The sequence below is a fragment of the Pteropus medius genome, unplaced genomic scaffold (genome assembly GCF_902729225.1).
Source record: "Pteropus medius unplaced genomic scaffold, Ma_sr-lr_union100, whole genome shotgun sequence".
NCBI lineage: Eukaryota > Metazoa > Chordata > Mammalia > Chiroptera > Pteropodidae > Pteropus > Pteropus medius.
In genome coordinates, this window is record NW_024349226.1 from 334,280 (window position 1) to 347,627 (window position 13,348).

At 51.3% G+C, this 13,348-nt stretch overlaps 1 protein-coding gene across 1 annotated transcript in view; it reads left to right on the forward strand.

Moving 5' to 3' along the window:
- Positions 1–13,348, forward strand: part of ARHGAP35 (Rho GTPase activating protein 35) — a 103,177-nt gene that overhangs the window by 43,411 nt on the left and 46,418 nt on the right. Inside the window, 1 exon segment of the mRNA XM_039881660.1 lies at positions 10,732–10,876. Within this exon segment, the coding sequence (XP_039737594.1) occupies positions 10,732–10,876 (145 nt within the window).

Below are 13,348 nucleotides of genomic sequence, written 5' to 3' on the forward strand. Positions count from 1 at the left end.
AAACAAGAGGTGTCTCGTGCGCTCCGCGTCCCCTTGCCGATCCGTAAAGGTTACTGCATTTCGGATTAGGAAAAATGGGATGGTTATTGTATTTACACACACAAATCAGCGAAGGGTCTTTGGGCACACAAGTGAAAAATAAGGACCTTGCCACTGCAAGTTATAAACCTGTCCCAAATTTGTAGTCTTGGAGTGCCACCCACCTCCATTATTTTGAGTTGTTCCTGCTGTCGGTGAGCTTCAGCTTTGATTGAGGGACCACAGGTGGGGCGAGGAGGGATGAGAAGCAAGATAAACCGTGGACATTCTGAATGTGGCGCCTGCAGTCAGGTGTGGGGGGGTCCTCAGTGCAGCAGCAGGCGAAGCCTCTGTCTAGTGAAGAATCGCGCTGCAGGGCACAGCGCCCTGGCCCCTTGGTCTTAGGCTTTGAGATAGAAAAGGATTTCCCAGCTCTTCTCTCCCCCCATTTAGAGTAGAGGGAGAGCCTCTTTTACCGAGAAAGACGTGGTGAGGCACAGCAGGCCTGGGTCACCTGCCTGCCCTCGACCAGCACCATACGCAGAGTGTTTTCTCTGCACTGAGAGCTTTTGCTCCTCTGCTTACCACGAAACCGCAGAGAGCAAAGTCGCTTGTCTGAAAGTATTTGGGAAACTTTGGAAAGAAAGGTTGCCAGAAATGTATGTTACAAGATGCGCCAGGTCAGAGGGCCCTGGAGTCCAGGCTGTCTTGAGAGCTGCCGATCGCGGCGTGGAATTCCTCCCGGAGGCGGAGGCCAGTCCCACGGCTCTCGCTGGCTGAGAGGGCCCTTGGAGGTGGCAGGTCATGGCGCCAGCATAGAGTGCTCCTCAGTCACCACTGGCCAGAGCTTCCAGAATTTTCCTACCTATGCGGTGTGAGAAAGGGCTGGGCAGTATCACGGTGCGTTCTTTCCCCTCCCCCTCGGAGCTGGCTTAATGAATATTGTAGGCATTCCTCTGCTGTCTGTCTCCTCGATTCGTTTCTCCACTTGGATTCCTTTACCTGCCTTCAGTATTTTGTTCTCTAAAGGCAGCGGGCAGCCCCACCCAAAGCGTGAAGCCGGAAGGTGGTCTGACCTGGCTCCCTGTGTTTCCCCACCACTCTCCTGTGGAATGAAGCTGGGATCCAAACATTTTGAACATTTCGACTTCTCCTCCTCCTCCACTCCCAGCGAAGACTGGCGCCAGAACAGCTCATCTGCGTGCTGACAGTCTTCTAATTTGTGGGGGTGTGTGCACACCTGGGAATCAGGAAGGTGGCATGAGAGCACACTGAAATGTAACTGCTTTTCTGACTTCTCCCTTTTAATATCTGTTGGAAACGACGCTCTTAAAGCATATTCCCAAACAAGCCATGCTTCTGAGCTCACACTGTGCGGGCTCGACAGAAACAGCTGGTTCTGGTGGGCCTGTGGGTTGGCCCCGGGCACGCTGGTGAAGAGCACTTCTCACCGCGCCGCAGCCGGGGCGTCCTTGTCGGGGCGTCCTTGCCGGGTCGCTGTGTCAGCATGCAAGCAGCGGTCGACTTCCTGTCTTAGTTCTGTGGGCCACACCCCTTCAGAGCAAACAGAAATGATGCCTCTGGCCCAAGAGCAGTTGCGTGCCAGCGGTCAGTTTAGGAGTATCCTTTGGAAAGAGTGAGTAAAAGGTGAAATTGTCTTTTCCTGCCTTAGAAAATGGTACTTTGGAATGAGTAAAGCTGCTTCGTCATCTTACCGCAGAGATAAGCAACGACTTGATTCTCTTCCCGGTTGGAGCAAACCTATTAAAGTGGCTGCCATTAACGCAGACTGACACTTGTTTTACTGGAAAAGCAAGATAAATGGGCCAGAGAATGCCCAGCCAGCCTCTGCATGGGGGATTTGGCATTCCATTTTTATTGGCATGACAAAGCAATAAGTATTTATTTGAAGTGAGGTGGGTGCCAGTTGGTAATGGAAAACACACTTACTTAGTGCCTCCTTGCCTGCCAGAGCCCACTGGGGAAGTGGCACAGATCCTTCCTTCTTGCCCAGATCTAAATGACCAGTTGAGGTGGCAGGATCTGCACAGCTTCTGAAAATAGGTGGTCTGCCCGGAGGGCTGTGTTGGGCGGAGCAGAAATCCCACGTTGGAGGTGGTTGAGGTAGAGAGAGAGAGTGTGAGTGTGAGTGTGTGTGTGTGTGTGTGTGTGTGTGTGTGTGTGTGTATGTAGTGATTAGGAGCTTGGGTGGAGGGACTGGGTGCTAAAGTCACATCCCAACTCCTCCATTTCCTCACCGGGACTTTGGCCGTGTGATTCACCTCCCTTCTTTCAAAGGGGAGAATGTAGTAGCACCTTCTTCATAGGGCTGTGGGAGACGGAGTGAGGTTATGCAGAAAAAGCATTGAGCACGTTGCATGCTGAATAAGCAGTCGTCGTCATTATTTAAGTAGACCTGGAGAGTGAGGCGAGGAAAGGCTGGAAGCTGTGTTGGAGGAAAGGAGAAAGCTGGCCTGTTCCAGGGCCAACACCGCCCCTCCCTCCTGTGTAAGTGTGGCCCCTGTGTGTGACTTCGCCGCCTGCCCAGCACTGACCCAGCATCGGCTCCGACAGCAGGAAAGGCTGTGCTCTGGGCCCCCGTGCAGGAGGAGGCGTTGCTCGGCGCTCTTGCTCATTTGCTAGATTACCTCCTTACTGTGACATTGGACTTGGAGTGGGGGACTCGCTTTCATTTCTGCTAATGGAAGTGTGGACTGTGGAGCCGACTCTCATTCTGGGTCCGCTTCCCGGTGAAGCATCTAGCAGCCCGCCCTCCGCACGGGGGCCTTCCGCCGGGCGCTGGGTGGAGTGGAAGACCCACGCCGGCCCTTCGGTGGGGCCGCGAGTAGGTGCTTTGTCTGCGCGGCGCTGTCGCTGTGACGGTCTCTGTCTCCTGGGGCCCACGTGCACGGAGTGCCAGTCAGGCCAGCAGGGTCTTCTTCTAAAGCCAAAGGCCGGGCCGGGCCGGGCCGGGATGCCTTGCCCCAGAGTGCGCCTGTTGGGCAGGCTTGGATTGCTGGATTTAGTGTGTGTGACCATGGATTAAAGAGAAGCCATAATTGGCTATTTACTCCTCTATCTGATGTACTCTTTATTTTTGTGTTAAAAAAAAAAGACAAAGCAGAATGATAAAGAAAATCTTTCACTGTAGCTACCACATGACAAGACAACCTATTGAAAAGCAAACCAATTCAATCACGCATTGTTTGGTCTATAAGGCACCAAGTAAGCAGTTTGACAGTTTGTGCTCCGCCGCACCCCCCCCATTGAATTGGCTTATTTCATTGGATTCAGTGAATTGGCTGGTTGTTGTGGCTTTGTGTGGACACAGCTCTCATTTTGTGAAGCCTAAACGGAGTTAAAGTTTCTTCTGTGAATAAAAACCAGCTGGGGGATCGGGCTGCTCCCTCCCCATGGAGGGCCGTTGCATTTTGACAGACGCTGAATGGTATGAAATACGAGCTCTTTGTAACCTGCCCAGGAAAAGAGTCTCAGTGTGTGCATCCTACGCAGTGAGCTGTGAGGCCTCATAGATATCCTGGTCTTAGAAACGAGGTGGGGGTGCTGACTTTACCTTGAGGCTTCCGATTCTTAACAGAATTGTATAGAATGCTCCTCAGTCACCAAGAGCAAGGAATGCTCTTGCTCCGAGGCACATGCTCATTCATTCTTTTAGGAAGGAGCCCGTTCAGTGCACGGGCGCTTGGTGAACCCTGCTGTTCCTCCAGTTCAGGCACCAGGCGGCTGGGCGGTCAGCCCATGCGTCCCGCATCCCAAGTGTTAGCAGAGAGGGGTGCAGAGTTCCTCCAGGGGGTTCGGTAGCGAGGAGTTCTACCCTCAGCTGGGACTTCCGGGAACGCTCCCCAGCGAAGCACTACGCGCAGCGCAGACTTGAAGGGCGAGTCAGCAGGCGAGTCCGGGGAGTCGGAGGCTTCCTGGGGAGAGCCTCGGAGAAAACAGTTTGGAACTCGAAGCCGATGAAACGAGTCATGTTGTAAGAGTCGAAAGAAACGGCGAGTTGGCTGCTGCAGAGAGGGAGGGAGAACCAGGCCGGATGGCAGGGCTGTGGGTACCTCTGAGGGGTATGGCATTGCGCTACCTTTACTGAATACCTGCTGTGCACCAGGTACGGTGACAGTCATTTTCACATTAGTTTTTTATGTATTTATCTTACCAGCCTTAAAGAAGTGATTTTTTAATAAAAATTCCCGTTTGAGAGATGAGGAAACAGGCTCAGAGAGATTGCCCTGCCCAAGTCATGGCAGTTACTGAGTGCGGGAGCAGAGCTTTTTGAACCCTGGTCCTCTGACGTCCACTTCCGGTGGGTGTGAGAACCCAGCGTACAAGCAAGATGGTGTCCAGCAGCCAGGCACGCATCCGGAGCACTGTCAGCCCAGTCAGGTTGCTCGTTTCAGACACAGGACTTTGACGATCATCTGGGAAAGCCCTTTCCCCACTGCCCCCTAAGAACAGCATGGTGAGTCGAGTCGCTTACGGGACGACAAAGGCACGCAGACGCCGAAAGAACAACTGGATCTTTAAGAAATTGTTTTGAACTGGTGTCATTCGGTTCTCAGTTTATTTTAAGCCCAAAGAACTGCTGTAGTGTGTTTTTGGTGACAAAAATAGACTATCTTTAACTGTCTGCCTTAGCTTACAGCACACCTGTTCTTTAAAAAAAAAATTACAATAGACAACACAACTCCCTTTTTCAAAGAGCAGAGAATTGTTCTGATCTTCACTGAGCCGAGTTGTTCACCTCCATCACCTAGTGTTACTGAAATACCTTTGTAAGGACTCGGGTTATTCCAGCTTGGGTCGAGAATCACCTCTGCTTCCATAGAGCAAGGCCTCCTGAGTGCGTTTCTCCCGTGCTGGCGAGGAGGCGAGCAGTCAGAACTGACCTCTGAGAGGCCACATTCAGTGTTCGAGTCAGGCAGGGAGTTCGTGAAAATGTCCCGGAACTGGTGGACCCCTCGCTACTTAGCCCCCTGCCGCACTGGCCGTTCAGCCTGAGCCAGCAGCGAGGACTGACCCAGGTTTGCTAGATGCCACGCCTTTCTAGAGCAAAAAGCTGTGGTCGCAATTTATTTGGGGCCCCTGCGGGGACGACCTGCCTTCCTTTTCCCATCATGCGAGAGGGATGCTGGGAAAGCCGAGAGCTCCTGCTACTTCCTGTTCCTTCCCTAATAAAGGCACCCCGAGCTGGCGAGTGACCCAGTCGTCGTCCCGACTGCCAGCTTGAAGGAGACAAGCCCAAGCGTGTGCGCTTTCGTAGTTGACGGCCAGTAAGGGCAAATCCACCTTCAGGTTTTCTCTTAAACTTGGGCTTCCATTTTTTCAGAGCCAGAAAGGGGAGCACCAGTTAACCTGAATACACCTGGGGCATGAGTGAGTAACTTCATTGAAAAGGTCTTTTTAATGCTTGTTGGAAGTGAGAGAGAATCAGGGTCCTTTGGGGGAACCTATAGCGATGTAGTTTATGGAACCTTTCAGTATTTCTGTCCACCAGTTACAGTTAGTCAGGGTGTGCCACCACACGACCTGGCAAAGTGTGCATGTGACCCTCTAGGCAAGCGTTCTCAACCTTTGTGGCCCCAGGGACCGGTGCTCCTATGAGAACCTAACGCCCGAGGAGCCGAAGCAGAGCCGAGGCGGTGATGCTGGCGCTGGGGAGCGGCTGCGAACACAGATGAAGCTTTGCTCACCCGCCTGCTGCTCGCCTGCTGCTCACCTCCTGCTGTGAGGCCCTGGTCCTAACCGACGAGGGACCGCTCCCGGTCCATGGCCCAGGGATTGGGGACCTCCGCTCCCAGGTCTGCTTTATCAGTTTCCCTCTCAAAAGGGAGGGTTGTCACCATTCAGAGGACCCTGTCCCTGTTCCAGACTATATTCTGTATATGGTGTTTCTCTTTTAAAAAAAAAGAAGGAAGGATCCAGCAGCCTGGATTCTGTTGTTTTACTTCTTTTATTAGATCTGTTACCGAGCATTTAAGAGGATGCGCTCAGCGATATAACTCTAGTAATCATCTTTTCTGACTCTAAAATCTATTAAGTAATTTGACACGTATAAGGGGTTATGGAGACCAGGAGAGAATATTTGAAGTTGACAGTTTAGAATCACTACACAGCCGTACCTGCCGTTCCCACAGAAGATAGAATGGTCTTCATACGGGAAGAGTGGCTGCCCTCTCTGTTGGCTCCACGGGATCCTCTTGGTGGCTCAGTTGGGATCTGTCATCTGACACCTAGGTCACGTTGCTTACTGTGGATGCAGGCCTTCTCTTACCAATTAGATCGTAAGCTCATTGAGGGTGAGCGATGGCTTTGCTGGTGGTATTAGCTCTGCTGCGAGTTTGCCATGTGACCTTGGGCAAATTCGTTCCAAAAGAAAAATGCCAGGATTCTTGCCCTCTAGGAACTTAGCACAATGGGAGATTGCCGTATGAGTATGTAAATGACTATCCCTGTTCAGTGCCCTCGGTCACCCAGGGAAGTGATGGTCTGCGACACGGTTGTCAGCGTGGATGAGACCTGAGCCTCAGCCCCTCGCATCCGAGGGCGAGCAGCACAGTGTCAGGACAAGGAGAAACCTCTGGACCCACAGAGGCAGCCTGAACGTGAAGAAATATCAAACACTGGCCCCGTGCACCGTTGGAAACTGGTTTTGTTCAGGAAGTTTATTGGCCGCCTACTGCACGCGAGGCTCTGGAACCCAGTCATCGTGTAGGCCGATCCTGTTTCTTCGTCCTTGGCTGCCATTCCAGCCTTCTTGCCCCCGTGGACGTGGAGGCGCTGTGGAGCGGGCTCAGCATCCTGCAGGCTGGCGACTGACATCTCTCCACGCCACCAAGTCGAGTGTCCCCTCCTTGCTCTTTTCTCAGTTGGGAAAAGCCGAGAAGCAAGAAGCAAATTCCAGTCCCCATTTCTCTGCATTGCGACCCCTCCAGAAACCAGTGGTTCGTTTGTTTCCTTTGCCGCCTGGTTAGTATCAAGAGTAAGGATCAAAAAATGTTGATTCAAAAGGACAAGGTGAAGAGGATTCAAGCTGACCGACCGGTCCTTGGTTTCTGTCTGTGGCATTTCGTCACGAGATGTTCACGCAGGGGGCGGTCATCGATCACCGACCCCGGAGTCCCGGTTCTTTTCAGTTCTGGGCGTGACTGTGCGCCTCCGTTTTCTCATCTGTTTAATGGGCTGCGTAGGCCCCTTCCTTGAAGGCTAGTCTGAGCACCTAGCACAGTGTCCCGCACGTGACCTCTCCGGATGAATCACTGTCGTCTCGGTTTTGACTCAGTCACACTCCAGACTTGGAGGCACAGATGTGTAGCTTGTTGTCAGGGCTGGGTTTCCTCTGGCTAGATGCTCTTTCAGGTCAGCCTGCTAAGTAACTGTCCCCCCAAGAAGGTGGATGTTTGGGATGGTGTTACTTTTTCCTCTCCAAGGACCTGATGTCGGGAGGGTTCCTGTGACTCCCTCATGAGTGACACACATCTGACCGGGGACGGAGACATCTGGCAGGCCACTCAGAAGAATGGCATTTCCGCCCGACGTGTGCCAGCAGCCCCTCAGATGCCCTGCGTGGTGCTCGCCCCGCCAGCAGCCTGGCCCAGCCCTTGGCGTGCGCCGCAGATGCCGGCTTCCTTACGAAGAAGCTTGGAGTCAGCTGCGCAAGGGTTCCTTACCTAATTCTGTGACACCCGACAGAGCCTTCGGTTATTCCAAGGGGGTATTTGACATTCCGTAAACCAGAGTTTGTTTACATCTTAGAGAGAGATGTAATCTCCATGTTTGTAAGCCAAAGTGCTGGGCTAAGTCTTGGACTCCAGGTGAGAGGCCTTCCATCACACGCAGCATCTCCTCGCCAACGGGCGTGGCAGGCGGGTTGCAGCCTTTGCTTCAAATAGGTATGGGGCAGTCCCTTCATTTTAAACAGCTGGGGGGGTTCGTTTTCTAAATTTCTCTTCATAAAAAGAGCCAAACTTGCTTCTCCATGTCTTCCTCTTCTCTCCCCCCACGTGACCCTATGGAATCATACAAAATAATCTGTTCTCTTTCCATGAGATAGTCCTGTCGCTATTGGAAACAGCCGTGGTAATGCCCAGTCTTACCTTTATCCAAAGCCCAAGCTCACAAACATTATCGAGATACTTTCTCCAAAATAATCAGCGCCTTTGTGGACGCTCACATGAGGAAAAAAATGCTCCAAACAAATGGTTTTTCCTAAAACCACAGAAATACAACTGAGGTTTTGGCCTTTGTTAAACTATCTACTAAAAAAGAAGAGAACCAAATAGGATCAAGGTAAATGGATCCAGATGTATCTCCAGCAATCGGTTTCATTTCCAAGTCAATGAGACCCATTTAGAAGAATGGGTCTTCTTTTTTACTTTTAAATGTGCACAGCTTATAAACTCTAAAGTATGTAGAAGTCTCTGCATGAAACCCTCTGAAGAGGACAACTAACTAACTAGCTCCTAGGTCGGGTCAGCCATCGCCTTTTCCTTATCCTGCCCATCTTCATTCCTCTGGTACCCTTTATTTGGGAACAAATCACTTCCTGTTTAGTCTGAGATTCTCTTAAGGACTTCCTGTGCAAACAAGTGGCAGAAAAAGAACAGCTGAGAATAAAATGTACGTGAAAGAAGGAACAAGCCCGTTGCTGGGCTGTCGGCTGACAGTACCTGGAATAACAACCCAAAGGCAGAGACCGTCCAGCGTACAGCCTGCTGACTGGATGGGGGTCGTAATTCAGTGTGAATGGATCCTGCGGTCTCAGAGAAGAGCCCCTCACTCACTCCACAGAGCCTGATTCTAAGACCAGTGTCACAGCTTCTCAGGTTGCGGGGAATGGCTGCCGCTGCTCCCCTGTAGACTGGGGCAAACAGTCTCAGACTTCACACTTTTTACAAAGAAGTAAGGAAAAACAAATTAACGATTTATGTTGTGCCTTCACATGAAATAACCAATCTGGACTCTCTTTCCAGCATCTTCTACTTGCACGAAGTACAACATAAATAATGTAAGCTTCGAATCTGACAGACCTGGGTTCGAATCCTGACAGACAAGGTCTGTGACTTTGGTCAAGTGACTTAACATCTCAGGGACAGCACCCTGCTCACAGGCTGGTCGTGAGGGTGAAATGATACGACGTACGGGAAGGGGTCAACACCTGGTATACAGTAGTCACCCAATAAATGTGAGCGCTGTCTAAAGGCCAGAGAGCGCCAAGCAGCCAGGTCCTAGCCATCAGGCACTGGGGTCAACTTCATATCGTTCATCAGCTATAGAATCCGAATGTGCAAAGAAGGCCATCTGGATGTCAGGAACGTTCCTTTTGCCCGTCCCAATCGTGCAGGATTTGCCTGTGAAAACGAGCACTGTCCTGCGGTAAAACCGAGGCTTCCAGGTCAGGTGGTGAGAAGGAATAAGAAGCAGAACCGTCCGGGAAGCTGCAAGGGAGCTCTCTGTAGTCCCCAGACCGCCTCGCAGCCGTGGTTCCCAGGACTAGACAGTGAGCCATGACCTTGCGCTTCCTCCGCCTGCGCAGCGCTAGGACAGTTCACGAGGCACCTTCTAGCACCCTGAGGAGCCGGAGAGCCACGCCTCCGTCAGCCAAACGCTTACCGTGTGGTAGACGCTGAAGTTCTTTGTATGCAGGACTTCATTCCAGATTCACAGCAGATCTGTGGTGTGGGTGTTAAGAACCCCATTTTACAGAAGCGGAAGCTGAGTCGTAGAACATTTCAGTCACTTGCCCGAGTCAGTCTGTCTGACCGCAGAGCCTGTGCTCCTAACGCTGTGGTTCATCGCCGCCTTCTGAAAGTTTTTGGGATAGGCGGACCGCTAACCGGGGACCGAGTAAGTGGTTGGGGTGTAGTGCAATCTGGATAACTTCTAACAGTAGTGAAGACCCACGGACATAAAATACCAAGGTCTTTGGGGACAGACCCTCCAGCACTCGCTTACCAGTTGTGTCATTTAGGCATGTGACATTTTTCCTTTGTACAATGGAATGATCGAACATCCGGAGGTTTAAAAAAAAAAAAAAGTATTTGGCACTTCCTTGCGACGTAGTAAGTTCTCAAATAGTTGCTGTGCTGCTCTGACTACATGAGGAAGGTGACTGAGAAAGGAAAGACAGAGAATTCTTTTCTTTGCCTCGTTGGATTCGTTTTACTCTCCTAGTGCAGAAGCCATTCACCCCAGGCTAAGGTGTGGAAGGGAATTCCCACTTGGGGCCATCAGAACCCATGCGTCTCTCTGTCCTGTAAAGAGGAAATTATTAGTTCTCAGTTTCATCTTTTATCTTTGTAGGAGTTTAGCCTTCTTTGGGTGGATCACATCTATTACTTGCGTGGGATGTTTGGAAAACTTCCTGTTTACTCCAGTGCACCCCTCATAAAGGATGTGGATAGTCATTTCATTGTCACTAAGTAAACATGGCCCGCTTCTTATAAACACCTTTGTTCTGATAGCGCAGTCTCACACTCCGGGGGTGACTTCGTGGCAGCTTGCTGGCATCTTATGTGACATTCGGAGGTTGGAAAATACAAAATTAGTGAGACGAACAAAATAGGCCTCTTTATGCCGCTTGGACCCTTTCCAGCAGTTTCCACGCCACTGCGAGCTCCCCTCTGCAAGCCTTCCTGATGTTTCAGTGCATGTCGAGACTCACTTTGTTTTTCTGCTTTCTTTTCTCTTCCTGGACAGAAACCAAAGCCCAAACCCCGGCCGTCCATCACGAAGGCAACCTGGGAGAGTAACTATTTTGGGGTCCCCTTAACGACCGTCGTGACTCCAGAGAAGCCAATCCCTATTTTTATTGAGAGGTGTATTGAGTACATTGAAGCCACAGGTAAGCACGTTGCCTCAGAGCCGATCCCGGCCTTCGCCGTCTGCGGATGCTTCCCAGGGGGCTGAGCCGGCCGAGGCGCCCTGACAGGTGTCAGGACCGCCCCCCTCCATCTCCACGTGGTGGCGGGACCGTGGTGCGGGGTGTGTCTGAGCTGTCAGGAGGTGGGGCGGGCCTGGCCTCAGGGCTGCAGTGCGGTGTGGCTGTCCCAGCCCCATCTCTGTGGTCGTCCGTGTCCCCGTCCCCCACCCCTGTCTTAGCACGCAGCTTGTCTGTGTCAGCTTCTTGAGGGCAGCGAAGGGGTTTTATTTGTCACTGTGTCCCCAGCACGAGACTGGACACAAATGGTAGTACATTTGGCTTAGTAAAGTGAACGACTAGTCGCGGCCATCATGGCCCTTAACCATTGACAGGTGCCCGAGATCCATGTGTGAGACACTTTTTCCCTGAGGTAAAAACCAGCTAGGACGTGGGTATTTTGTGGTCAAGCAGCTGCATTTCAGCTCCACTTGACGACTGATGTCATCTCAGAGACCAGCTCTCTTCAGATTTTCCGCATAGTTCTTAAAGTGACAAGATTTTACCTGTGTTAAAACATTGCATAACGTCTCTCTGGCCTCTCCTTGGAAACCCCTGGAGCTCCCGTTGTTTCCTTGATCATCTGCTGGACGTACTCAAGGCCGATGAGCTTTGGGGAGAAGGAGCTGTGGCGGGCGCAGGGTCAGATGGATTCTTGAGCCCGAGAACATAGGCTTCATCTGATTGGAAACCAAGGTGGGGTGACGGGCTCCCTGCGTGTGCTCTTCCTGGTTCCGGAGTTGTCTGTCGTGACGCTAAGTGTCGTGTGGTGTGGACAGCCGGCCAGGCTCTGCTGATGATTTCAGCAGCATCGCGTTAAGCTGAGTCACTGGTGTTAATATTTCCTTAGGATGTGTGGAATCCGGGAGACTAGATTTCAGGTTGAAGCCCGTTAAAGACTTTGTCATTATTTCCAGGGTTTTCTCTGCCGCGTGCTGGGGTTGAATCACAGCAAGCACTTTGCATAATCATGGCAGGTCTGTAGCTTTGCTCAGTCCTTTCGGCACCTGAAGCCTTTCTGAGTCTCCGTCTCCTGGACACTGGTTTCGTATCAGTTTCTTCCCGGCGCATCTCCTTGGGCCAGGAGAGACTCCCCACAAAGCAAATCGAGTGATCGAAGCCTCCCTTTCTTGCCGACCAAACACTTCAGGGAGTTCGTGTCATTGGCTGGGCGGGGGTCGGGGTAGTGCATTTTTTCCCTTAATTTTTTTACTTCGAATTTATTTCAGATTTATGGGAAAGTTGTAACAACAAAAATTATAAGCTTGTAACAAATCGAAAGTTATAAAAATTCCCAGGTTCTCTTAATGGTAACATTTTACCACATTTCCGGGATCATTCTTTCTCTCTCTATAATTCTTTTTTTGAAAGTTGCAGATAATGATGCACCTTTGTTTGTAAATTCTTCAGTGGGCAGTTCCTAAAAACATTCTTGCTGAACCACCATGCAATTTTCAGAATTAGGACATTGACTAGGACTGATCCAGTACTAATCTGTAGACATTTTCATTTCATTAGTTGTCCCATTAATGTTCTTTATAGCAAAAGTCAAAAGTTTTGGTCCAGAGCTAATTCCAGACCACATTGTATGTAGTGGTCTTTTTCATCTCTTTTAATCTAGAACCATTCGGTCGGTCTGGTTTTCGTGGCCTCGATAGTTTTAAAGAGTGTAGATCAGTTATTTCGTAGGATGTTCCTCAACCTGGGGGTTTTTGCTGTTTGCTTACGATTGGATTCAGGCGTGTGCTCCTGGAAACAGCAGGGAGCGGTGCATCGCACCAGGTGGCACGCACTGTCGGTTTGTCGCATCACTAGGGACGTCTGGTTCGGTCCCCTGGTTCGGGTGGTGGTTCTGCCAAGCTTCTTCACTGTGAAGCTGCTCTCTGCCCCTTTGTAACTGACCCAGTATTTCATGGGAAGATGCTTTGAGACAGTAGCATCTGGTTCCCCCTAATACTGTCACCCACTAGTTTCAGCATCCGTTGATGGCTCATGCCTGAGACAGGGATCGCCATAGTTTCTCTAACTCCGAGTCCTTCTGCGTTTGTTAGCTGGGATTCCTCTGTCTGGGCCAGCTTCCCCTTCTCAGGTGGCACCTCGTATGAGTGGCCTCGAGTGGCTCACCTGCGGCAGCACCGGGAGCCTGAATGCGAGCCACGTGCCCTCTAGTTGAGCACATCGGTGTCCCAGCCTGCCCATCCCCCCCACTCCCCCGCCACCCCCCGCCTTGCTTCTCTCACTCTTAGGCTGTGATTAGCTCTTTTTCTAGCCAGTGACAAAATATACCTCTCCCTGCTCTTCTGCTTCTGAATCCGGTCAGGTGTGGAGACCTCTTCGGTCCTGCCCCCAGTCCGCCTCCGGCTGCTGCTTCTCTTGAATCTTTGCTAGACTACACCA